General features: G+C 39.8%; 2 protein-coding genes across 5 annotated transcripts in view; one reads left to right on the top strand and one right to left on the bottom strand.

Annotated features, from left to right (window-relative positions):
- Nucleotides 1-203: 203 nt before the first annotated feature.
- ddx59 (DEAD (Asp-Glu-Ala-Asp) box polypeptide 59) lies at nucleotides 204-8,571 on the bottom strand. The gene is made up of 7 exons (XM_053635523.1): nucleotides 7,405-8,571; nucleotides 6,240-6,422; nucleotides 4,983-5,072; nucleotides 4,616-4,867; nucleotides 1,610-1,762; nucleotides 1,364-1,492; nucleotides 204-697 (listed from the first exon to the last, which is right to left on the bottom strand). Exons 1-7 carry the CDS (start codon nucleotides 8,221-8,223, stop codon nucleotides 434-436), a joined length of 1,890 nt encoding a protein of 629 aa, XP_053491498.1. The 5' UTR covers nucleotides 8,224-8,571; the 3' UTR covers nucleotides 204-433.
- A 401-nt stretch (nucleotides 8,572-8,972) lies between these two features.
- camsap2a (calmodulin regulated spectrin-associated protein family, member 2a) overlaps nucleotides 8,973-24,770 on the top strand; it is a 42,681-nt gene continuing 26,883 nt past the window's right edge. For all 4 annotated transcript variants that reach the window (XM_053634094.1, XM_053634093.1, XM_053634092.1 and 1 more), the window contains exons 1-2: nucleotides 8,973-9,692; nucleotides 17,474-17,733. In XM_053634094.1, coding sequence (XP_053490069.1) covers nucleotides 9,554-9,692; nucleotides 17,474-17,733 — 399 coding nt within the window. In that variant the 5' untranslated portion in view covers nucleotides 8,973-9,553. The remainder of the gene's footprint in view (nucleotides 9,693-17,473; nucleotides 17,734-24,770) is intronic.

Genomic DNA, 24,770 nt, shown 5'->3' with positions numbered 1-24,770 from the left:
GGAACGGGATGTTCAACAAGCACATGTGTCTATAGCGTTGTGTCCAGGCTGGTAAACCAGAATCCATAAATGTAGAAAGCCTCGGGTCAGTTTAATAACGTTAAGATGATCTTAATTGGTAGCAAGTGTGTTTACTATGCTACTTGCACAACCAATTAAAGTGCCTGTGAAAAATTTTAATTGGTGTTTTTTGGGGGGGGTTAGATGGGCATAGTTTTGGAGATGATCTAGATTTAATTTGATAGTTTATTACGTCTGGGAAACAATTTTTTTGATGCCTCAATATAATGATTTATCAGCACATTACTGGCCTTGTGTATGATCAAGGTTGTATTTAAAAGACAATTAGTGACACAGCTTAATGCAACATGGTATTTATTAAAAATTAAAGTAATATAATTAAATGAATGTATACTTGTATCAAAAATCAACATCACTTCTTAAAATGGCTCCTGTCATGCCTTTTAATAATGTCAATAATATTGCTCTTGGTCACAACATCATCCCTTCCTTGTTTATTACTTATTCTGGCTCTCCTTTGCTGTTCGATTAGATGTGGGGAGTTGAGGAGTTGCGGTGGAAGCTGGGAGCCAGTCGGCTTTACTCTCTCCACGATGCCCAGAAATAAGCGCTTATTGTTGTTATTCATGAAGGTGATTGCTGTCCCTCTGTGCCCGAGTCTTCCTGCTCTACCAATCTGCGAGTGCAGGTTCGTATAAAAAAAGAAAGAAAAGTCATTCCATCAGACTCTACAGGAATATCTACCACAGAAATAGTGATGGAGGAACAAAGCTTTCTGAAGCCTTAAGGGTTTCCTTTGACTCGTATAAGAAAGAGTTTGTTAAAATTTACAGTTTAACAACAGTGACACCTGGTGCTCAAAACTATGAAGTGCAGATACTAGTTAAAGTCTAGTACAGTGGCTCTCAAACTGGGAGCTGCATAGAAACTCTAGAACAGTTTTTATTAAATTAATTTGACCTGTATGTAAGTCGGGATTGTCAACCTTTACACTAGGATGTACATAAAAATGAGAAATATTAATAAACCAAACAGAGACGTCTGTTGATATACTAGTGTACAGTACTGTTAGCCACACGCTGATACAACCGAAGACTATTTAAAATGGATACATTTTTAGATAGAGGACGTAGTCTCTTATCTGAGAATTAACTTTCTCAGACACTACAGAAGAGCCTCATGCTGAAAAAGTTTGAGAACCACTGGTCTAGTACGTATTTCAGTGGGATTTCTATTGTCTATGTGACTTAATAAAGGTTAAATCCAATTTCACAAATGTTCTCGAGCTTCAGTACCAAGGTTAAAAAAAATCAATACATACTGCCACAAAGGCACATCATACCTGATGAACATACTCATCCATGTTAGTTGGCATGTCAAAATTCACCACCAGCTTGACATTGACCAGGTCCAGTCCTCTACCCAGTACGCCTGTACTAACCACCACTTCAAACTGACCCTCAAGCAGACCCTAAAAATAACATACATAGTGGCAAATGAAGGAACTGACAATATTATTGTCAAAATAATAATTGACTTAAATCTGCTACTATTTTTTATCTTCATCACTTCTTTCAAAAACGATTACCTTGAGGATTCGGTTGCGCTCCCACTGTGTCTTGTCAGAGTGAATAGCTACTGTATTTAAACCCATAACTTTGTGTACAGCCTCACATAAAAGGTCAGCTCCGAGTTTACAGTCCACAAACACCACCACAGGTGGCTGGTAGAGCTTTCTGTCCTGTAGGGGGAAAAAAAGAAATCAGTTCCTGTTAAGATGGGTAGTAAAAAGGGTTAAGAGCTGATATTAACATGTGATCAGGTCACATGTGAACGCCACTAAGTGCAGGTGTGAACAGAGTCCAGTGCAGAGTAGAAATGCATTAAGATCCAATTACTCAAATCACATTCGGAGTTAATCAGGAGCATATACGAGCACACAACATTAGTGTGAACGCTGCTACCTGATGCTGTGTCAAGTGCGCCAAAGTCGTGAACTCATTAAAACTGGTTAGTGGAAATGTGTTAAAGACACACCAAAATGCCAGATCATCTCCAAAGAGTGTTAATACAAAGTGTGAACAGGATCAAAAAAAGATATACAGTAATACAGAGTTAACGGAAGGCTGTAAGCACAATTCCAGCAACCAGTATAGCTGAAATTAACAAACTGGTGTATGTCCTTAGCAGTAGTGCTGCAGGAGATACCAGGGTTGGAAAACCTACAACCCATCCTCAATGATCTCCCTGAAAATTACACTGAAAACCAAGACAAAGATGATAATGCAAGGAAGCCAGCAAGCTGACAGAGCTCCAGAAGGGTACAAAGACAGGGTCTGGCAACTAAAGGAGTACAACTACAGTGCTGTGGGAAAAGTATTTGCCCCCATCCTGACGACTTCTGTTTTTTGTGTACATCATACTAAATAGCTTCAGATCTTCAAATGAAATACAACAAAAAACAAAGGCAGCCTGAGTAAACACACAATACAGTTTTTATATATTTTAGCAACAAAGCAAAAAAAAAAGTTACCCAACACTTATCACCAATGTGAAAAATTAATTGCCCCCTTAAACTTAAAATCTGGTTATGCCACCTTCAGCAGCAATAACTGCAACCAAATGCTTCCGATAACTGGAGATCAGTCTTTCACTTACTTCTAGGACTAGGACTTACTCCTTTGCTTTGGATCATGGTCCTGCTGCATAATCCAGTTGCGTTTGAGTTTCAGCTTACGGACTGAAGACAGAACATTCTCCTTTAGGATTTTCTGGAAGAGAGCAGAATTCATGTTTCCCTCAATTAAAGCTGTCCAGGCCCTGAAGCAGCAAAACATCCCCACAGTATCACACTTCCACCACCATACTTAAACGTAGGTACGATGATCTTTTTTGTGGAATTCTGTGTTTGATTTATGCCAGATGTAATGGGTCTCCTGTCTTCCAAACAGTTCACGGTCCACAGAACATTCTCCCAAAAGGTTTGAGGATCAAGGTGTGTTTTGGCAAAATTCAGATGAGCCTTTATGTTCTTCTGGGTTAGCAGTGATTTTCACCTCGCCACTCTTCCATGGATGCCATTTTCCCCCAGTGTCTTTCTGATAGTGGAGTCATGAACAGTGACCTTTATTGATGCAAGAGAGGCCTGTAGGTCCTTTGATGTTGTCCTTGGCTCTTTAGTGACTTCCTGGATGAGTCGTTGCTGTGCTCTTGGAGGAATTTTGGAAGGTCGGCCCACTGGCTAGGTTCACTACTGTGCCGAGTTTTTCCATTTGGAGATAATGACTCTCACTGTGGTTCTTTGGAATCCCAGAGGCTTTGAAATAGCTTTGTAACCCTTCCCAGACTGATGTATTTCAATCACCTTCTTCCTCATCATTTCTGGAATTTCTTTCAACTTTGGCATAGTGTGTTACTGGGTAAGACCTTTTAACCAACTTCATGCTGTTGATAAAGTTCTATTTAAGTGTTGATTTGATTGAACAGGGTTTGCAGTAATCACGCCTGGTTGTGTCGAGTCCAACTGAATCCCATTATGAATGGGCTTTCACAGATTTGGGGAATTAGTAACTATGGGGGCAAATACATTTTCACAGAGGCCCAGTTGGTATTGGATAACTTTTTTGCTTCAATAAATAATGCGATCATTTAAAAACTGTACATTGTGTTTACTCAGGTTGCCTTTGTTTTACATTAGATTTTGTTTTAATTTCTGAAACAATTTACTATGAGATATACTCCAAAACAGAAGAAATCAAATACTTTTTCACAGCACTGTATATGTTTATAAATGAAGCTCAAACGTCAGTGAAAACAATGGTTCTCAAACCAGTCCTGCGTGTAGAGCAAAAATGTGGACTGTCTGAGGGGGCCTACAACAGCAGAAGACCACATCAGGTTCCACTCCTGTCGGCTAAAGATTAGAGAAAAAAACAAACAAACACCTGGTCTGTTTCCAGTCTTCAGCTGTCCAGTTTGGGTGAGTTTGTGCTCAGGAGTATGGTCTTCTGCTGTTGAAGCCCATCTACCTCAAGGTTTGATGTATTGTGCATTCCGAGATGCTTTTATTCTCACTGTGGCTGTAAACAGTGCTTATATGAGGTACTATAGACTGGTCATTGTCCTCTGAGCTCTCTCATCAACAAGCCTGGAGACCCTCCACACACACAAAGTTTTTTGGACCATAAACTGTGTGAAATTCCCAGGAGATCAGCAGTTATAGTATATAGGGGTGTAAGAACATGAAAATTCACTGTATGATAACGATCACAGTCAGGCTGATCTACTTTCTACATATTAAAATCACTGAAGCAGCAGAGCTAGTATTAAATGATTTGAGTATTAAAATTGCCAGGATATTTTATAGTACTTTATGCACAAATATTGTTTTTTGTTTTCTCCGATTCTTTCTTGGTACGTTTGTTCTTTAGTTCTGCGCTGTTCAAACTGAAATCTTTCATGTCACATGCTTGCTGCACATGAAACTGATTTTCCATTTTCATCAGTTCCTACACCAGCATAAAGTCAACAATATAATGATGCCAGACTTGTCAATACATTACCACACCCATGTCCGGAAGAAATAGTTCCTTACGTTTAGAATCTCAAAGAGCTTCTTTTTCTTCGACGGCTCCTCTACCCAGAGAACGATCTGGCGAACGTTAGCACATGGTTGATTCTTCTGGCCGACTGTAATGCGTACGGGATCGCTGGTCAGACGAGAGATTAGCAGCTCCGTTCCTGCAGGTATCGTGGCAGAGGTCAGCAAAGTCTGGTGGTCATTAGGAATGTGCTCCAAAATCTCAAACACTTGTTGCTGGAAACCCATCTTCAGCATGGTATCAGCCTAACAAGGTGAACAGAAGGGTTTGTGTTTTTTTTTTTTTTTTTAATGGATGAAACAGCTGGAAATAAAGTAGTTTAAATCAAGCTGCAACCTGTACTGAATAACAGAATCATACCTCATCAACCACTACGACTTTTACGCCGTCAAGCTGGACAGCCTTCTGCTTCAGAATCTCTATGAGACGGCCTGGAGTGGCAATCACAATCTGCATGCACAGGAAACATGCACATTAGCTTTCATACACACATTGACGGAGTTACAGGTAAACAGGTAAAGCAAAAATGAAAAATTACCTGATTTTGTTGACTGATTCATTAAATACTTAAATATCTATTATTTTATATTACGTTGTATAAAGTCTTTTCATCTGCTGTAGTTTACTCTACTGTCACTGTGAACATGTTGAACTTTGCATTTCAGATTACTCAGAGTATTGTGTTGTTTTAATGCTTTAATATTTGGAACTCACTACGCTTCAGGATTCACCAGGCTCCAGCTATTTCCTTTTTAAAAAACACATTTAAATCTTTTTTATTTTAGCATTTTTCTATTGTTTTTCATAGCATTGCATAATACTCTCGTGTGGTCTCATAATACTGTCATTTTCTTTACACATACTGTAATTCAAATGATCTTCATTTGAAATACATGGAAGGTGCTAGGTACAAACATTATTGTTATTATTATTATTTGTAGTAGTAGTAGTAGTAGAAGATGACTATATGACCAAAAGTTTCTGGACACCTCACCATCACATCCATATCTGCTTGTTGAACATCCCATTCCAGATTTAGTCCCCCTTTGCTGTAATAAGCTCCACTCTTCTGAGAAGGCTTTCCACTAGATTTTGGAATGTGGCTGTGGGGATTTGTGATCATTCAGCTACCAGAGATTTAGTGAGATCAGGCACTGATGTGTTCCAGTTCATCCCAAAGGTGTTCAGTGGGGTTGAGGACAGGGCTCTGTGCAGGACACTCAAGTTCTTCTACTCCAACTTTGGCAAACCATAGCTGTGTCCGAATATCCCTACTATCCCTAAGCAGAAAACAGTAGGCGAGAAATACCAGGACGGCCTACTGCTTCTACCGAAATTCTGCAGAATGGAACCAATGGATTATCATGCTGGAACAGGGTTTGGGCCTCTTAGTTCCAGTGAAGGGAAATTGTAACAATACAGCATGCATAGACATTCTATACTGTTGTGCCAAAAATACCTATATATAGGCGTGATGGTCAGGTGTCTCACATACTTTTGCCCATATAGTGTAGTAGTAGTAGGACATATTCACTGAAACTGAAATAAAGCCCTGCTGCCATGCACACTGCTGACAGAAAACTTTTGGGATGCTGGTATGGTTATGAGTATGGCTACCTTGATTTTCTGTTTTAGCCGATGTAGCTGAGGCGGTAGAGGCATCCCTCCGACCAGCAGCGCAGTCCTCATGTTGGGCAAGCCCATAATCAGCTCCTTCACCTGTCTCTCGATTTGGATAGCCAGCTCTCGGGTTGGAGACAGAATCACATTCACAGGTCCGGGTGAAGTACCTGCTTCCTTCTGAAAATCAAGAATAGGCATAAATTAAAACTGTCAAAGCACAATAATTCAGCGTAATAATGGTGGACTTTAGTTTTCAAGATGCAACAGATGCTGATGATTGCATCTTACTGAAAACCAAAATGCATGTGAGTGTCCTGCTGATACCCGGATGATGTACTAATCCAAGAAGGAAATGAAGTGTGGCATGAGAACACCACTTCAATAAACAAATGTGAGCTGGACATCTTTATCTTTTAAAGAAGGGAAAAAAAAACTTCCAGACAGAACAGGTATTGAAAGTTGCTCCTGTGGAGGCTGTCTGTTATTTGTCATTTCCATTTAGTGCAAAAATATTTTGTGTCCAATTTGTACAGGACACAGTTTGAGACACAACTACCCTACACAAATCCAGATACTAGTTCTGGGTTCCCTAAATTCCACGCATCTTTAAAACATTACTCAAACAGGTTAGAGGTGTCTTTACGCGAGGGGATCAACAAATTGTGCTTGGCTTGAACCCCTTTAGACCTGGAAGTAGGGAAAACACTAATAGGTTGTAAACTACATTAAGTCCTGTGCTTACTAGGTTGATATCCTAAAGTTCTGCAGTGTGAGTCCTTAAAGACTACCACAATGTACAGTTTTACTTTTTTCCTGGTTCGAACCTTATAACCTAATTCAATATCCAGATAATGATTCGTTTAAAAATCGGTTATTGATTTCAATCAAGCGTGTTAGTGCTGAGGAAATATCAGGGGTGTGTGTAGGTGTTGCAGTTGTACCATAGAGTCAGGATACAGTAGTTCCACATAGACTATGTGATGTTCAGCAACACTTTACTGAAGGCATCTCATCTAGTATTAGGGCCAAGCTGCATTGACATAAACTATGATTAAGACTAAATCCTATTCTTTAACCTTTAAGATTTTTCCCTTTGTTAATGAGGAATACTTCATGACCAACCCCTAAAAAATGCATAACATTTCCCTACAGATTTTACCTCCAAGCAATGAACCACCACTGGAAGCAGGAAGGCAATGGTCTTTCCAGATCCTGTGTCAGCTGTGGCAATTACATCTCTCCCAACCAAACCTACAGGAACCATCTGCATTTGGATAGGAGTCGGCGCCTCATAGCCAGCCTTCTTCAGGTTCATCCTGAGCACTTCAGGAAAGCGGCAGTGCTCAAACTCAATAATCGGCCTACGGACATCCCGACCTTCTGTAACAATTGCCAGCTCTTTCTTCACCCTTTCAACCTGGTCTTCAGTCAGATCTGTTATGAAGGCATCCTCTTTGTAGGAGTAGCCAAGTTCAGCACTATCAGAAGAGTGGTCAGTATGTGTGGCCGATGGAGAGATACCTGTACCCTCTTGCTTCATTTTGGAGAAGACCTTTTCTCGAAGTCCCATGCACATGCTGGCCAAGTGGCTCGCCTTGCACTCCAGACTGCACACATCATTGTCAGTGTTGTCGCAAATGTACTCGCCATAACGGCCGCACATGACACAAACAGGCTCCCCTGGGTCTGGCCATCTCTGGCTTTTCTTGAACGTTTTTACAGGTTCCTCGTCCTCCTGCGCCTCTTCAGACACCTCTGTTTCATTTCTGAGCAACTCGCTTTGTAATATCGTGGCGTCTTCGTGCGATTCGTCAGGTTTATCTTCTGTTTTCACTGGCAAACATTTATCCACACTGTGCACCTCGGTAGCATCTGAAATAGTCACAGTGTCATCTAAGTTCCCTTTGCTTTTTTTCGCCTCGGTAGTTTTCTGACTGTCGGGCGCTCTCTTAACCTTTAACGATCGAGGCATAAACATCTTCCTATCAGACTCATAACAAAACAGCCACACACAAGACTAATACATGTATAAAGATTATAAACATAATCAATTTAGAGTCGACTCCTAGGACAAGAAGACATAACAACGCATTTGTTTTAACTAGAAAAGTTTTAAGAAAGTATACAGCCTCCTGTGCGGCTTATTTACGCTGATGCGGTCGCGTAAATATGACGACATTGCCCGCTTGGTAAGGGGAAAAACACCTCGCACATGTGCGTAGTGCTAGAGCATTTCATAGTCGTTTTGACATTTAGTTTTTGGATACCCCAGCTGAACTGTAACCCCCATCCCCCGCCCCAAAATATTAATCTTTTCACTGCGTCTTTGCAGCATAGACGTCAGAGAGATGTTTACGTTGACCCGGTCGCGCAAATATGACGACACCGCCCGCTTGGATTCCTGAGTATTGGAGTTCGTGCCAGAAAAACAAATAAACACATGTCATTAGTGCATTAGTAGTGCACTACATAGTAATTTCGGGATTTTGTTTTTGGATATCCGAACTACCAAAAAAAAAAACCCTCACACAAACAAAAACAACCAAATACTAATCTCTTTGCTGCTTACTGACAGCAGCGAAACCTACAAAAACATGAAATGACAAAAGCATTTTGAGAAAATCTTTCAGTGCACATATTAATATTCATCTCGATTCAATTTCGAGCCAAAGCCAAACAAGTCTATTCTTCTACATGGCAGAAACGGACAGTATGGTGAAGGTTAGGTCATTTATGTACTGTGTTCCACTAATGCGCTGTGTGAGTATGTAGGGCGGACCGCGCATGCGCATTCAGACCCCTCATCAAAGACAGTCCGGCTAGCGTGGATGAATAGACCGGAGGAGGGAGGACTGGGAATATGTTCCAGCACGTCTGTTAGGATATAAAAGCGCATTTCGTGTTCACTCAGACTACAAAAGCGTCTCGAATCTGCTATTTGTGATTTTTATTTTTGTTATTCTGAATCAGACAATACGGTGTTGCTTTAAAAGGGATCCGCTAGCGGTACACACACACACACGCGCGCGCGCACACAGGGATCAGAATGGATGGAAATGTTAGGGCTGTACCCCAGTTTTTCCGCTCGAGCAAGATCTCTGCCCGTGATTAGAGGAATCTAGCCGGTGATCGAGTCCGGTTACAGCGACAGGACATGAGGATGTGAGATAGTGATCGGAATAAGCAGCTCAGACGTATAATAATCATTTCACTTCTCTGAATTCCTTCGGGAGGATGTCATCGCTCGCCTCGGAGCTGTGAAGCACGGCGGCTGCTGCTGACACTCCCGCCGCCGGCGTGTGAACAACATGGGGGACCCGAGCCAGTCCAGCCAGTGGAAAAAGACTTTCATTGTTCCTGCAATCAAATCTTTTGAGCATTATGATTTTAACAGAGCTAAAATCCGCGCAAGCCTCACATGGCTCGTGGCCAAAGCCTTTGGTACAGGTAGGTGGCGTCCTTTCCTTTGGCTTACAGCTTTCCTTTTCTTTTTCTTTTTGTTTGATCATCCTGCTTGAGAAGTAACTGTTTTAATGGATTAATAATGCCAGATAAAATCAATGTTTGAATTGTCAGCCCAAAATATTGACAGATACCAGCATAATAACACACACACACATGTATGTGTGTGTGTGTGTGTGTATATATATATATATATATATATATATATATATATATATATATATATATATATATATATATATTTGTGTGTGTGTATATGTATGTATGTATGTGTATGTGTGTGTGTATATATATATATATATATAGATAGATAGATAGATAGATATCTATATATATATATAAAATATGTGTGTGTGTGTATACATTGGGGGGAAAATAAGTATTGAACGCATCAACATTTTTTTTCAGTAAATATATTTCCTATGAGGCTATTCACATGAAATTTTCATCAGACATCAGTATTAACTCAAGAAATCCACACACTGATGTTTGGTGGAAATTTCATGTGAATAGCCTCATATTAAATATATTTACTGAAAAAAAATGTTGATGTGTCCAATACTTATTTAACTCCCCCAACTGTATAAAGAATTCACAACATTAAAAATAAAGTTATGTGTAATAAAGAGGAATGACGCAGGAAAAAGTATTGATCACGCTAACTGAAATGTGTTTAATACTTAGTGGAGAAGCCTTTGTTTGTAATGACAGCTTCAAAACGCGTATGAAGAAATTAATGGGCCGTGGTATTCAGGTGTGATTTTGGCCCATTCTTCTAAACATATTGTCTTTAAATCTTGTTCAATTGGATTCAAGTCAGGTGATTGACTGGGCCATTCTAATGCCTTGATTTTTTTTTCTCTGAAACCAATTGAGAGTTTCCTTTGCTGTATGCTTTGGACCGTTGTCCTGCTGGAAGGTCCACCCACGTCTCATCTTCATCATCCTGGTGGATGGCAGCAGATTCTTCTCAAGAATCTCCCGGTAAAGGGCTCCATTCATCGTTCCTTTAATCATATGAAGTCTGCCAGTACCATGCGATGAAAAACAGCCCTACACCATGATGATTCTACCTCCAAACTTCACTGTTGGTGTAGTGTTTTTAGGGTGATGTGCAGTGCCATTTCTTCTCCAAACATGGTGTGTAGTATGACAGCCAAAAAGTTCAATTTTGCTCTCGTCTGATTAGACTGCACTCTCCCAGTATTTCATAGGCTTGTCCAAATGAGTTGTAGCAAACTTTAAACGAGCTTCGACATGCCTTTTCTTCAGTAATGGAGTCTTGCGGGGTGAGCGTGAGCAGTGGAGTACATTGCCTATTGTTTTCTCTGTGACGATGGCACCTGCTGCCTCCAGGTGTTTCTGGAGCTCTTTCCGAGTGGTCCTTGGCTCTTGGGCTACTCTTCTGACTATTCTTCTGACTGCCTGGTCAGAAATCTTGCGAGGAGCTCCTGTTTGTGGCCGGTTGATGACGGAGTGATGTTGCTTCCACTTGCAGATAATGGCCCCAATGGTGCTTACTAGAAGATTCAGAGGTTTTGAAATGCGTCTGTATCCGATTCCATCAATATGTTTCACAACAATAAGGTTGTGAAGGTCTTAGGAGAGCTCTTTGCTTTTACCCATCATGAGATGTTTCTTGTGTGACACCTTGGTAACAAAAAGCCTTTTTATAGACCATCAATTTACTAACCCAGCTGATATTAATTTGCACAGATAGGGGGTATAATTACTTACGGACTTTAGCTGGTTCCTTGCCTTATGTTGCCTTGGAGAACTGCTTTTTCTTAACGTGTTCAATACGTTTTTCCTGTAGGGAATGTAGAAACTCTGAAATATTTACATGAATTTCAGAGTTTATTGGTATTTACTATGCCCCCCCCCCCCGTTTTGATTAAATGACCGTGTGCATTCGAGCTGGCACAGACTCCACAAGTTTGTGCAAAACCTCCACTGGAGTGTCGTCTGAACACATGCTTCAACAGAAGAGATTAGACATGAGGAAAATCTGACCTTTTGTACAATTAAATGTAAACAAATGTGTGATATTGATCATGTTAAGTTGTGATATAGAAATAGTGCGGAGTCTTGAATATTAAATATACAAGATATTTAACATTTACTTTCTCTATTTGAAATATTTCAACATTATAAAACCTTCTGTTTACATCCAATTTTAAGGGGGGTGGGGGGGGTCAACAAACCAGATTATCCATATGGCCTCAGACTTTTGGACTTTATAGATTAACACTTTATTAATCCCAGCTGAGAAATTCCAGTGTTACAGCAGTAGCCAAGAGAGAGTAAAGAATAGAAGACAAAAGACAATATAGCAGCAGAAGGGAATTAAAATTTAGTTAAAATAAAAATACAAAACTGTAGGGAATTGTGTGTGGAATATAGGTTATGTGCAATACATAGAGAGATGCACACAAGTAAATCAGTAACTTTAGACAGCAATTCCACAGTGGTAGGTAGCTCTTCCAGAGGCCCTTTCCAGCAAAAGTATATCTACTAAAAAATTTAAAAAGACCTACTTCAGAGAAGGGATAGGCTCGAAATGAAATTTGAGAACTGTCAGTAATATTTTCTTGTGGGAAAGTTTAGATTGAAAGATGAATCCTTTAAGAGCCAGAACAATGCTGAAGATATAGGATCTCTTTTCTAAAAGAGAAGACAACAGGTCTGCAGCAATTCCTCATAGATGTTTGACTGGGGGGCACTGCCACAATCCATGAACAAAGGTACCATGAGCATTTGAGGAACATTTGGAAGACTAATTATCAGCAGTAAGTTTGATTCCGAACGTGCAGTGGGGACTTGTAGAAATAGATTTTATATATGTGGCAGTTTATAATGAATCAACTGGTGAGAATTTTTTAGGTATTTCCAAATAAATAGGAAGTAGATGAGGACACATTGAGCTTTCTATACAGGGTGTCCAAAAAGTCTCCATACATAGGGGACTGTGTTTGCCAGCGCCACGTCGATTGTGCCTTCTCAGTGGATGTTCGTGGACGGCCACTTCTTCTGGGTCGGTCCGCAACACTTCCAGTCTTTTTGAATGTATTAATAAGTTTGGCATCAGTGTCGTGTGTGATGTGTTTGCCATGTTTACTGTTAAAGTCCATCGCAACCTTGCGACAGCTTATATATAACACGAGGTATGAAAAATTTGGGAGACATTTTGCTAAAAAGTGTTAATTTCCCCTATGTATGGACCCTTTTGGCCATCCTGTATTTTCACCTGCTCAGGTGATATAATGCACTTAGTCACTGTGCTTATTCATGTTCACTATTAGCCTCCACCCTTTAAAATGTACACATTTAACCATTCAAGTACAGAAATGACACACTTATGGCATGATATTTCTGTGCAGCTTAGTGTTTAGGTTTGTTTACAACATTTCTCAGGCATAACGTAGTTTAAAAGCATGTTTAAGCTATAGACAGTTTGTTAATGCTGTTTCCTATACACTTTTCATCATACAGTCTAAGCAAGTTTCATCAGTACACATTGTTTTGCCTTTAAACCTATAGACCATTCTGTTTTATATGGTACGTTAGATGAAGCCCCTCTCTCTGTTCTGACGTAATCCAGTAGGCTGAACTGGGTGTTTTGTGGGCGCTTTGTTGGATTTTTCTTACGTAATTTAACAGAAGGAGCTCTCGATGTGCCACCAGTGTCTCTCCATCTGGCTGGTTTCACACTACCTCACATATCAAAATCTTTCTCTTCACTAGGATATACTAGGAAGTGGATCAGGAGAATATTTTTGTGATACAAGAGAAAACTACTGCCATGTGAATATGTACTTCAAGATCGGTAATCATTCTTGGCCTGTTGTTTAATGACACATCATACATAGTGCTTTAGGAAAAAAAAAAAGAAGCTGCATGACTCTGTGTGGAATCACTGGGTGCAGTATCTAGGTATAGTATCCAGGTATTATTCCCATGTGTACATGAAAAACTGTAATAAGTACTAAATGGTAAATGTTTTGCACTTATACAGTGCTTTTTTTAACCTTAGCAGTTCTACAAAAGCTGTACATTGTGTCTCATTCACCCATTCACACCAACAATGGTAGCAGAGCTGCCATGCAAGGTTCTAGCTTGTTATCAAATTGGGCAAATTGGGGTACAATGTCTTGCCCAAGGACACTTCGGCATGTGGAGTCATATATGCTGGGAATCGAACCTCCAACCTTACGATTAATGGACAACCCTCTCTACCACCTGAGCCACAGCCACCCGCTACTTTTAAAAAGACATGCTCCTTTATGCAAGTATAACAACAGCAGAAGACCACATCAGGTTCCACTTCTGTCAGTCAAGAACAGGAATCTGATGCTACAATAGGCACAGACTCACACAAACTGGACAATTGAAGACTGGAAAAAGACCAGTGCCCACTGTAGCGTCAGATTCCTGTTCTCGGCTGACAGAAGTGAAACCTGATGTGGTCTGTTGCTGTTGTAGATCATCCACCTCAGGGTACTCTGTGTTGTGTGTTATGAGATGCTTTCTTTGTTTATCAGTGAATATAATTTACAGTTAGCTGTCCATAACTACACAAGCTATGTACACACGGCATTTAGACAGTTCTTCAGTTTTTTCATGCTGGCTTGACCTTGAACTCAAATGTATGTGTGCTATATAGACAGATTTTCTAACCTGGAGACCATCCACTGATGTCTGCTACTGGGGAGGGCAATTTGCTTGCTCAAGTTGCTCAAGTTACTGTATCTGTATCTCAAGTTACTGCATCTACTTTCTGCACCGCTTATCCTACACAGTGTCACGGGGAGCCTGGAGCCTATCCTAGGGAACTCGGGGCACAAAGCAGTGGACACCTTGGACTAGGTGCCAATCCATCGCAGGGTACAATCGTGCACACACACTCACACAATTTAGAGATGCCATTCAGCCTATAACACATGTCTTTGGACTGGGGGAGAAAACTGGAGTATACAGAGGACACCCTGAAGCATGGGGAGAACATTCACACAGGGCGGATGCAGGAATCGAACCCCCAACCCTGGAGGTTCGAGGCAAACGTGCTAAACACTAAGCCACTGTGCCCCTTACTGTATCATCTCATGAAATTTATCAGATGCCTCAGCATCCTAATATGCCTTAAATCCTCTTGAGATCCTGACTTCACTTTTGTGTGCATGTTTATGTGCATGTTTTAGATGAAGCAGTTACTGAAGATGGATGGATGGAATGGAAGCTTCATGCTTTTTGAAAAGAAAGTAGTTTGTGGAAAATGTGACGCTTAAGTTTGAGAAGAGCATATATATAAAAAATTAAGGTCAGCCTGGCCAGTACCTGAATGGGAGACCTAATGGGAAAAGCTAAGATTTATGCTGGAAGTGGTATTAGTGAGGCCACCAGGGGGCGCCCACCATGTGGCCTGTGTGGGGCCTAATGCCCCAGTATAGTGACGGGGACACTATACTGTAAAAACAGCACCGTCTTTCGGATGAGACGTTAAACTGAGGTCCTGACTCTCTGTGGTCATAAAAAATCCCAGGAGATTTATCGTAAAAGAGTAGGGGTATAACCCCGGTGTGCTGCCAAAATACCCCCATTGGCCCTTCTCTATCACCCCCTAATAATCCCCATCTCTGAATTGGCTACATCACTCTCTCCTCTCCACTAATAGCTGGTGGATGGTGTAGTTCTGGTGCACTATGGCTGCTGTTGCATCATCCAGGTGGATGCTACACAATGGTGGTGGTTGAGGAGATCCCCCCCATACTATGTAAAGTGCTTTGAGTGTCTAGAAAAGCGCTATATAAATGTAACTATTATATAATAGTTTATATGGCAAGGATTCCCTGTAGGATCAGATCTCTGTTGAATTTGGCATGGTCAAATACCTGATGCATCCTTATGAGATGTAAAATGCAAACCTGCCATTTAGATGGTTTATAGTCCACTGATTCAATCTGGCTTGACCATGAACGGTGATATTAAAGGTGTGCTAAAGCTTATTTGATGTGACCATTTAGTTATCAGTAATGACACAATCCTAGCGCAAGTGATTATTATTCTTATCTGTAAGCAAGTTGTTTGATTTCTCCAACGAAATACCCAGTAAATCTGATTAAGGACAAAGTGTTGTGCCAGTACAGTGACAATACCACAGACTGATACAGCTATTGCTCTGGGATTTGTGTGTTTAGCGCTAGCTATGTAAGCTATGATAATGTATGTGTGTGGGTTTTAATATTCCATGACTTACAGTTGACTCTTGTGGAATGTTCTATGTTTTGTTGATACCTGAAATGACTCACAGGGCACCAGTCATGGAGGCAGGCTAGTATCCTTACCAGCTCCATTATAAATAAATAAAGCAATGCATATATCCTCATTTAATCCCTCATTTAATCATTGATTTCTCTTTTTTTCAAGCTGGCTTTTTCCACTGATTGTGTGTTAGTTCATTGGCTTTTTTTTTTTTATTGATTTGATGCAACATTGGAAGTTGTTCAAACCTCAGAGCTCAAACAGGCTCATGGATTTTAGACTTTGTTTAGGGAAAAATGTAGTAAGACTCCTTTACTTGTCCTTCCTCTCTCAACGTTGATCCTCATCATGTACTGTTTGTTCTTGAAGTGTCTCATTTGTAACTGAGTTATGGTTTAGATTTTTTAATCAAAAAAGTATTAGATTTGACTCATCAGTGGGTTTTGATGGATCACAATGCTCTACATGTATTATAGCCTTGCTCATACAGTGACTTATCACCGTTTTCATTCTCAACCCCAAATAGCACAGCGTGGATCATCCTGTCTCACTGTGGGCGTTGGTGACCTCATTCTTTACTCATTATTACTGGGGAGCAAAATTCAACTTTTAGATCTGCTGTTACTATGAAAAGTGGATGCAGGCATTATCACTAATCATTGCATGTCTCTCAGTTTAAGTTGAACGATTTCAGGTGACTCTAGCCCTCCTCCAAAGTTATTGAGGTTCTTATGAATTGACCTGATTGTGGAACCCTTATAGGTTTTCTCTTTCTTTTGTCCTCAAAGTGACCTACCTATCTTTTGTTCCAACAAATCATTAAAATTTCCATGGTTGCACAAAACAGTGGAATTTTGCACAGTATATCCCGGTCTGTCAGGATGATCAAATTTTAGCTTTAATTATTATAATTTATTTATTTATTTATTTTTTAGTGTTTGTTTATTTATTTATTATTTAACAGTTTTACAATTAGCTTTTTACAAAATATGATTTAAAAAAATCTGTGAAGCTGCTTTGGCACTATATGTCCATTGTTTAAAAATGCACTGTACAAATAAAACATATATGTGTCTGTATTGCTTTTTTGTTAATTTATTCCTGTATTATTATGTGTAATGGTAGTGTAATAACATAATTGTAGTACATGAACAGCAATTATTAAAATTGAAATAATGTTTTGTCTTTTCAAATATGATATAACTACTACACTTAATTTATAATATACTGTAGATAAACCAATCAATTTAATTGTACAATGATAAAATCCATTCAAAACAGATATTGGGCTCTTATGAGGTGTTGTTTGTTTGTTTGTTTGTTTGTTTGTTTGTTTGTTTGTTTGTTGTTCTTGGGTCAGTTACTGTGCTGTTGACATTTCACAGGATCCAGAAATCCTTGTAGGACTAATAACGGAAATAGGGTTAAGCCTCTTCTTTTAATTTCTATAGTAATCTTGACTTGACTTGATATTGCTCCTTATCTCATCTCTTCCTTTGCCTCCCCAGACAGCATCCCGGACAAATTGAAGGATCCATTTTACACAGATCAGTACGAGCAGGAGCATGTGAAGCCGCCGGTGGTCGACCTGCTGCTCTCGGCTGAGCTGTACTGTCGCGCGGGCAGTCTGATCCTCAAAAGCGATGCTGCCAAACCACTGCTTGGCCACGACGCTGTCATCCAGGCCCTGGCTCAAAAAGGCTTGTATGTGACCGTCCATGAGAGACTGGTCAGTGAGAGAGACCTGTCCATGAGACCAATTCAGATGGTAAGAGATGCTTTCTTTTTCAGTGTGCTGCTTGTGTGCTTTTCTGGTGTATAACTTGAATGTGGAGATGCAAGAATGGTGCATATAAGGTTTTCTATTCACCCTGCCTTCAACATATGAAGAGCCTGGCAGTGCCAGAATGACAATGTCGTCTATTTTTAACTACCTGCCTATTGACTGTATTGTTTTTAAGAAAGTGAATACATTAAGACACGTATTGTAAACCGAACACACCTTTTGTAATATTTGTAATTTCAAACCAGGGGAAAAAAAATCCTGTGTACATGTGAATGATAGTTCATCGTGTACATTGTCATCAGTGATGATGTATTGTAGACAGTCCCAGGTTTTGCGATTACCTCTATACAGTTGTTTAATAATGTATCAGCATTTTCCTTTTGGTTGTCTCTAAAAGGACTCGTTGTTGTGCGAGTTATGTCCTACATAATTACTCTTAAGCCATTTGGTATGCCTCTGGCTTTATCAATTTCTTTTTTAACCGAACTATATTTTGCCATTTAGGGTTTGGAGGAATGATCGACTATAGATTAGAATTGGCTGATTTTTGGCTTACATATGTGATGCCGGTATTTCTTTTCCAAAATGTACCAAAATGTTGAGCTGATCAGTGATGTGATTAATGTGAGACAAATTTCACTGTGTGTGCTGAAGGAAAACTGGAGGAAAAAAGTACACTGAAGTCTCTCTCACAGTTTTGTCACATCTGTCTCAGACCAAGCCAGTGCTATTTGCAGCATGCATCATGTGCATCATGGGGAAAGCAAAAAACAGTTTTAACACCACTAACCTGACCTGCAGCACTAACCGGTGACTGAATATATAATATAATATGTGTATGTGTATATATGAATATATGTATATATATATATTATAAAATGTATGCAGAAGTTACACTGGAAGTCTTCTGGCTGAAGCTGGGTATTATTTTGTAATGTTTTCCCGCCTATTGGACATGTTCAAGTTACATGCAATACACACCGATACATACACAGATGCCAAACAATATACCAGGTCTTACTGTCCTCACTCTACCCTTGTCATAACTATGTTTAACTAAATAATGTAAACAAATTTGACAACTTCTCTATCATTTAGTAGATATGAACATAGTTCTTTCCTATTGCACAGCAGCTACTAATCTGGTAAACACATGCTTCTTCTAAGACACAGGAAGCACTGGCTCTTTTCAAACTGCGCTCTTCCCTAAATACGGGCTGTATAGACAGATGTCATTCATCACACCCAGAGAGCAGGGACAGGATGATGGCTATGGTATTATCAGGATTAGACCTCACAATCTCCTAACAATAAGGGGCAACGCCTTTCTGTTGATCCACTCAGGAGTCCAGAAAAGCATTAACATGTAACAAATTTGTTATACAAATTCCAGATTTATATTTATAGCAAATTCCAGATCTTCTCTTCACAGAAACAAGTAGCTGCTCTCCCCTTTGTCTTATTTTTGTCTCGTTGCAATGCAGAATCTGGCCTGTGAAGAAGCAGGAGTGGGTAATTTTAGTTGTGAAGGTTCCTTAGGGACTCGGCGTGACCTCGTTATAGGAAGTGACATCCTCAGCCTGGTGAAGACTGCACAACACGGGGCCTACTTTAGATTAGACTGCCACATTGCAACATTTGACTAAAAGCAGCATGAATATAACACTATTTTTGTTAGTTTACGTTATTCATTTGAGGAAAATATTTTTTGTTATGGTAACTTGTGTCACAATACACTTTTTTATATTATTATTTATTTATTTACATAGTGTGGATATCGAATATTTTGTTTATAACAGTTTTTTAAAAATCTGGGTGTTTGTATTCTGATCTGGAGACTTAAGGTTTAAAACTAAGGGTGTAAGTGTCACGTACCATGGTCGAAGACGGAAGCACATGCGGGTGACAGAATCAGGCAGAATAATCCAAAGGAATAGACAAAGTTCGTGGGCGAGAAACAGGCAGAGGTCAGGCGATCAGGCAAACAAACAAAATGGGGCAAGGCAGAAATCCAGGTCACTTTGTCAAAACACGAGAATAAGGCTTGGATAACGGCAGAGAACAAGTCAACTGAACGTTTACTTCACAAAGTCTGTATGCATCCAAAGTCTCTTAAGTGCTCTGGTGAGAGTGTGTGTGTGAAAAGTGTAGTCCTCAGCGGCCATGTTTGTAGTAAGTGGTGTTTCCTGGGAAACCGAGTCGTGGCTGGGCTGAGATATATGACAGTAAGGATACACAAAATTTTAATTTTATACAATACAATGCAGAGGTGTCTCGATTCCGTACATTTTTAATACAGCAAAAAACAACAACATTACCTTAGTTTTCCTAATTAAACAGTAGGAATGTTGACTAATTAAACATTATTTCATAAACTGTCTGAAGGGTGATGTCAGACATGGTTGTGGTATTAGCGCTGGTATATTATGCTCATTGTCACATTTCAGTCCACCACTCACTGGACATCAGCGTGAAAAAAAAAAAAAGACTAGGAAGCAGAAGTGGATCCATACACTAGACCTTAAAGGTTTGAGGGAATCTTCCAGCGCCTACTTACTGCTAATCGTAGCCATTGCTGTTTTTCCCAAGCTAATATGCTAGCATGCTTGTTGTATGCAGTATATGATTGATTTATTTTATTTTTTTTAATTCATAAGGTCATGTCTGTTTATTTAATATTGCATTCCACAATGACTGAGTGTAAATACATTGTCCAAGATGTAGCTGGTATCTTGCAAGCTGTATTTATGTACGAGTTGTGTTAAAACATGTTACCCCATGGTCAGAAAGTCACTAAACTGAAGGGACTTAGCAGGCGTTCACTGTCAGCTGTCAGTCAGCTGTGAGCTAGATACATCTGCAGTTTCACAAGCATAATGTGTCATCAAGATATCTTATTTTAAAGTGATTATGAAAATGCATACCTCAGAGGGATACATCAGAAATATATCAGTATAAGAGAATCCCGCACTCACGAACCACCGTCCTCAGGGTTTATTTCCCCATATTTAACAAAAAGAATGAACAACAAACTAGGCAAGCTGACAAACTGAGCTGCTATTAGAGTTGTCACGATACCATAAACATATCTTACAATACTATACCAGCTGAAGTATCACGATACCACACAATATTGCTTAATTCATTGCATTTACATTTATTCATTAGCAGATGCTTTTATCCAAAGCCACTTACAAATGAGGAAATACAAGCAAAAATGAGCAAATACAAGAAAATTCATAATTCAAATCTACAAAATGAACTAAATTTACAGAAATGCATAGATATAAATGAAAAACGACAAACCAAATTTTTCTCTGAATACTTTATTAATGAGAAGGAATAACTGGCTGTTGGAAAAACTCAAGAACAATCATACAATTGGCAAGCAGCTAATTCAATGTGTCATAGTTCATCTTTTGTTGAAACTCTACACACTAGACGGTACATAGTGCAGAGTGTAAGTGTATAGTACGTCATTTGGGACACAACTTTAGTATTTACTCTCCGAAGTGTGTTTTCAGGACCGAAGGAACGTAATGAGTAAATCTCCCCCGTGCTGCGCGCAGACCAACTAATCCATAATGAGATTGGTTGACAACGATTTTCATAATCGATTATTATCGATTTTATCGATTAGTTGTTGCAGCTCTACTTTAAAGATTAAGGTGAAGTGTTTAGTTTAAATGAATACTTTATTTAACTAACCTTTGTGTGTTCTGCAACAGCAGTGAGATGTGTCGTTTTAGCGAAAATTATATTAACTATGGCGCATTACTTACGGTACTACCACAGCGACAATACTACCGTTTAAAAAATACAGTGGCATTGGCGGTATTTTGAAGCTTTAGTATCACAATACTACCATAGTACCTATGTAGAGTAATGTTTGTAGAATATATAGTGTATTTTATTTTGGTTGTATTTGTTTTTTTGTTTTGTTTCTGTATGTGTGCGTGTGTATAAAATATATATATGTATATAATTATAGTTTAGTCAAAATGTATTCAATTTGTAGTTGCAAAAGTAAAACTGTACTACTGGTCCACTGTGCTCAATAGGCGCATCTAATTTTATCTTAAACAGGCAACTCAATTGGCAAGTACATGTCCATAACTCCTAATCTAAAGTGTGAATTTGGGAGAAAAAATAAATATGTTCAATGAAATTCTGTTGAATGTGTACCAATTAGTAAGTATTAACATAGGCAAAAAATTATGTTTTTTCATTGTGTGCCTGTTAAAGGGTTAAAAGCGCTCAAGCAAGATGGCTGACATCTTGCAAAAGGTCCCTTGGTAGGCAGAACGAAATTGTTTAAAGACAGTATCGTTTTTGGCTTGAAGATCTTTGTTGTTGTTATTGTTGATGATGATGATGGGATTGTCTCATCTCCAGACACAATATGTCCTTGAATAAGGACTTATGAGGAAAAGTTTAAAGGCTTTAAGTGCTCTGAATCAGTGGCTCCTGTCTGTAAGTTAGCTCTGACTGTAAATTAGAATGATGCCTGAACGACCCGTTACTATTTAATAAGTAAATCATGTAGAAATAGTTAGTGGATTTCCCCTTTAAATACGCCCGAAACATCAACAGATTTGTACCTGCTTGCTTTGTCTGGAGGAGATGCAAATATTTTCCACTTGGTTACTATACTGTATAAAATCTGGGATTGACACATCTTGCATATTTGACACATCAGTTTGCAGATGGTGGAGACGTGGATCTGCATCACAGAGTGAAGAAGCTGGCTGTATATAACCGCATCCTTATTAATAATAGATGGTAACGGCATGAGTCTGTTGGGAACAGAGAATAAAGAGGACAGAACCGTGTGTGTGTGGAGCAGAGCAATTCCCTGTCCACACAATGCCCACAGAAATCATCATGGCTGTGTGTTGCAGCTGATAATAAGATCAAACTGCCAAAACAGCAAGCAAACCTGTAATGTCAGGTCTTATGTCTTACAAACAACATTAGGAGACCTGTGATTTTATGCCTCTCTGTATATCTGTACAGAAGATAAAATGCCTCAGCTATACTGTGTGATATCTACTGAGCACCTTCCCTATCATTAACATCTTCCCTCACTTCCCTCCATCACCATGGAAACCATACACTCATGTGTAGTCAAAGCAGTCAAATTTACACTGAAGAGGATTATTATTCATGGTATATGAATCTTGTGTTAGCAGTGCACATTACCACGCTGTATACATTAGTAGGTTAGACATGAAAATTCCTTTAATGCAGTATATCATATTGCATAATAATGCATATTTAAGTCAATCACTACATTTCTACATTTCTCCCAAGTCTTCCGGGTGGGTTAATTTTAGCAAAAGACAAAACTTGCTGCATTATTCAGAAACGAATGCCGCATTCTGATTGACCTATTTCCTGCGAGAGACATCATGGCATCTGTGCTGAACACACAAGCAGAGTGAAATCACCGGGAGACACAAGGAGAGTAGCAGTGTCCTTATTGGATCTTGTTTTCAATTTTATTTTAGTGGTTGGTAAAACTGCGTCTGCTAATGGCTTGTGCACTAATTTGAGCTATTATATATGAGTGTTATATAATATTTCCTAAACTGGATTAGTTTTTGTTAACACAATATGATATGACCATAAAAGAAGCATCTGAAATTTGCCATCGTTGAAATGATTGTACAACTCAGTATCATAGTGTCATGAGATGGAACGGGTACACAGATACAAATGCAGGTAGAGGTGTTTATTGAGATCAGGGCAGACAAATCCAAAAGTCAGAGTAGACAAAAATCAGAATCTGTAAGCAGGCAAAAGGTCGGGCGATCAACAAACAGGGCATCAGAGGCAGGACAATATCTGAAAACACTAGCCAAATGAGGTCAATAAGAAACATGAGCAGAGAGATAAACAGGCTTAGTATAGTCACAAATGCATGGATGGAGCATATACTTGACAAAAAGTGAGTGGAATGAAAGTCCTGTTGTGGTGTGATTGTGCTGTGAATGGGATGCAGGTGTGCGTGATCAAAATGAAGGTGAGGGTGAATGTGTCAATGTGCGAGTGTTCTGGGAATTGCAGTCCATGTTGGCCATGTTTGTAGGCCGCAGTGCAGGCTAGGAAATGGAGTTTGTAGTGTGAGTAGGGCCTGGAACTACTGGCTGGAGACGTGACACATGGAAGGAAGGGGTAATACGGCAATGGCGTGGCAGTTGAAGTTGATATGTGACTTTGTTGATGCGTTTGATGATCTTGTATTGTCCGTTGTTTCTAGGTGTTCGTTTTTTCCACAGTTGTCAAAGGCCTTTGGTGGCCAGCCACACCTGATCACCAGGCTGATTTTTAGGAGTGGGCCCTCTGCTGCGATCCGCATAATTATTAGAGGTTTCTGCAGCTCTTAGAGGTTTAGTGAGTGCTTTCCCCGTACCTGTTTGCTGCGTTTGAACCATTCATTGACGGCTGGTGAATCTGTGGTGTTGGCATTCCATAGAAATAGGGGGGGCTGGTATCCAAGAACACATTGGAAGGGTGTGAGTTTGGTGGCTGAGTGACATAGTGAGTTTTGGGCATATTCGGCCCAGGGTATGAACTGGGCCCAATCGTCCGGGTTGGCTGAGCAAAATGTACGGAGGCACCTGCCCACCTCTTGGTTGGCTCATTTGACCTGCCCATTGGACTGGGGATGGTAACCTGAGGTGAAACTCACGGTGACACGTAGTTTCTTCATAAAGCTGGCCCACACCCTGGATGTAAACTGAGGGACTCGATCACTCACTATATCATCTGGAATCCCGAAATATCAGAATACATGATTAAAAAGCAATTCTGCTGTGGCAAAGGCTGAAGGCAGACCTGAGCGAGGTATGAGGTGCAGAGACTTGGAGAATCTATCCGTGACTACTAGGATGGTTGTTTTACACTGAGACCGGTGAGAAAATCAATGGCCAGATGGGACCAGGGGCGTTGATGTGTGGGTAGTGGTAAGAGCTTGCCAGCGGCGAGTGTTCTTGGTACTTTGGTTTGAGCACAAA

The sequence above is a fragment of the Ictalurus furcatus genome, chromosome 10 (genome assembly GCF_023375685.1).
Source record: "Ictalurus furcatus strain D&B chromosome 10, Billie_1.0, whole genome shotgun sequence".
NCBI lineage: Eukaryota > Metazoa > Chordata > Actinopteri > Siluriformes > Ictaluridae > Ictalurus > Ictalurus furcatus.
This window is presented reverse-complemented; position numbering and strand designations above follow the sequence as displayed.

Coding starts and splice junctions, on each gene's coding strand:
- ddx59 (XM_053635523.1), bottom strand. CDS start 8,223: ATGTTTATGCCTCGATCGTTAAAGGTTAAGAGAGCGCCCGACAGTCAG. Junction 1,763..4,615: donor AGCTCTTTGAGATTCTAAAC/GTAAGGAACTAT, acceptor TTCCCCCTACAG/GACAGAAAGCTCTACCAGCC. Junction 1,493..1,609: donor AGCGCAACCGAATCCTCAAG/GTAATCGTTTTT, acceptor TGTTATTTTTAG/GGTCTGCTTGAGGGTCAGTT.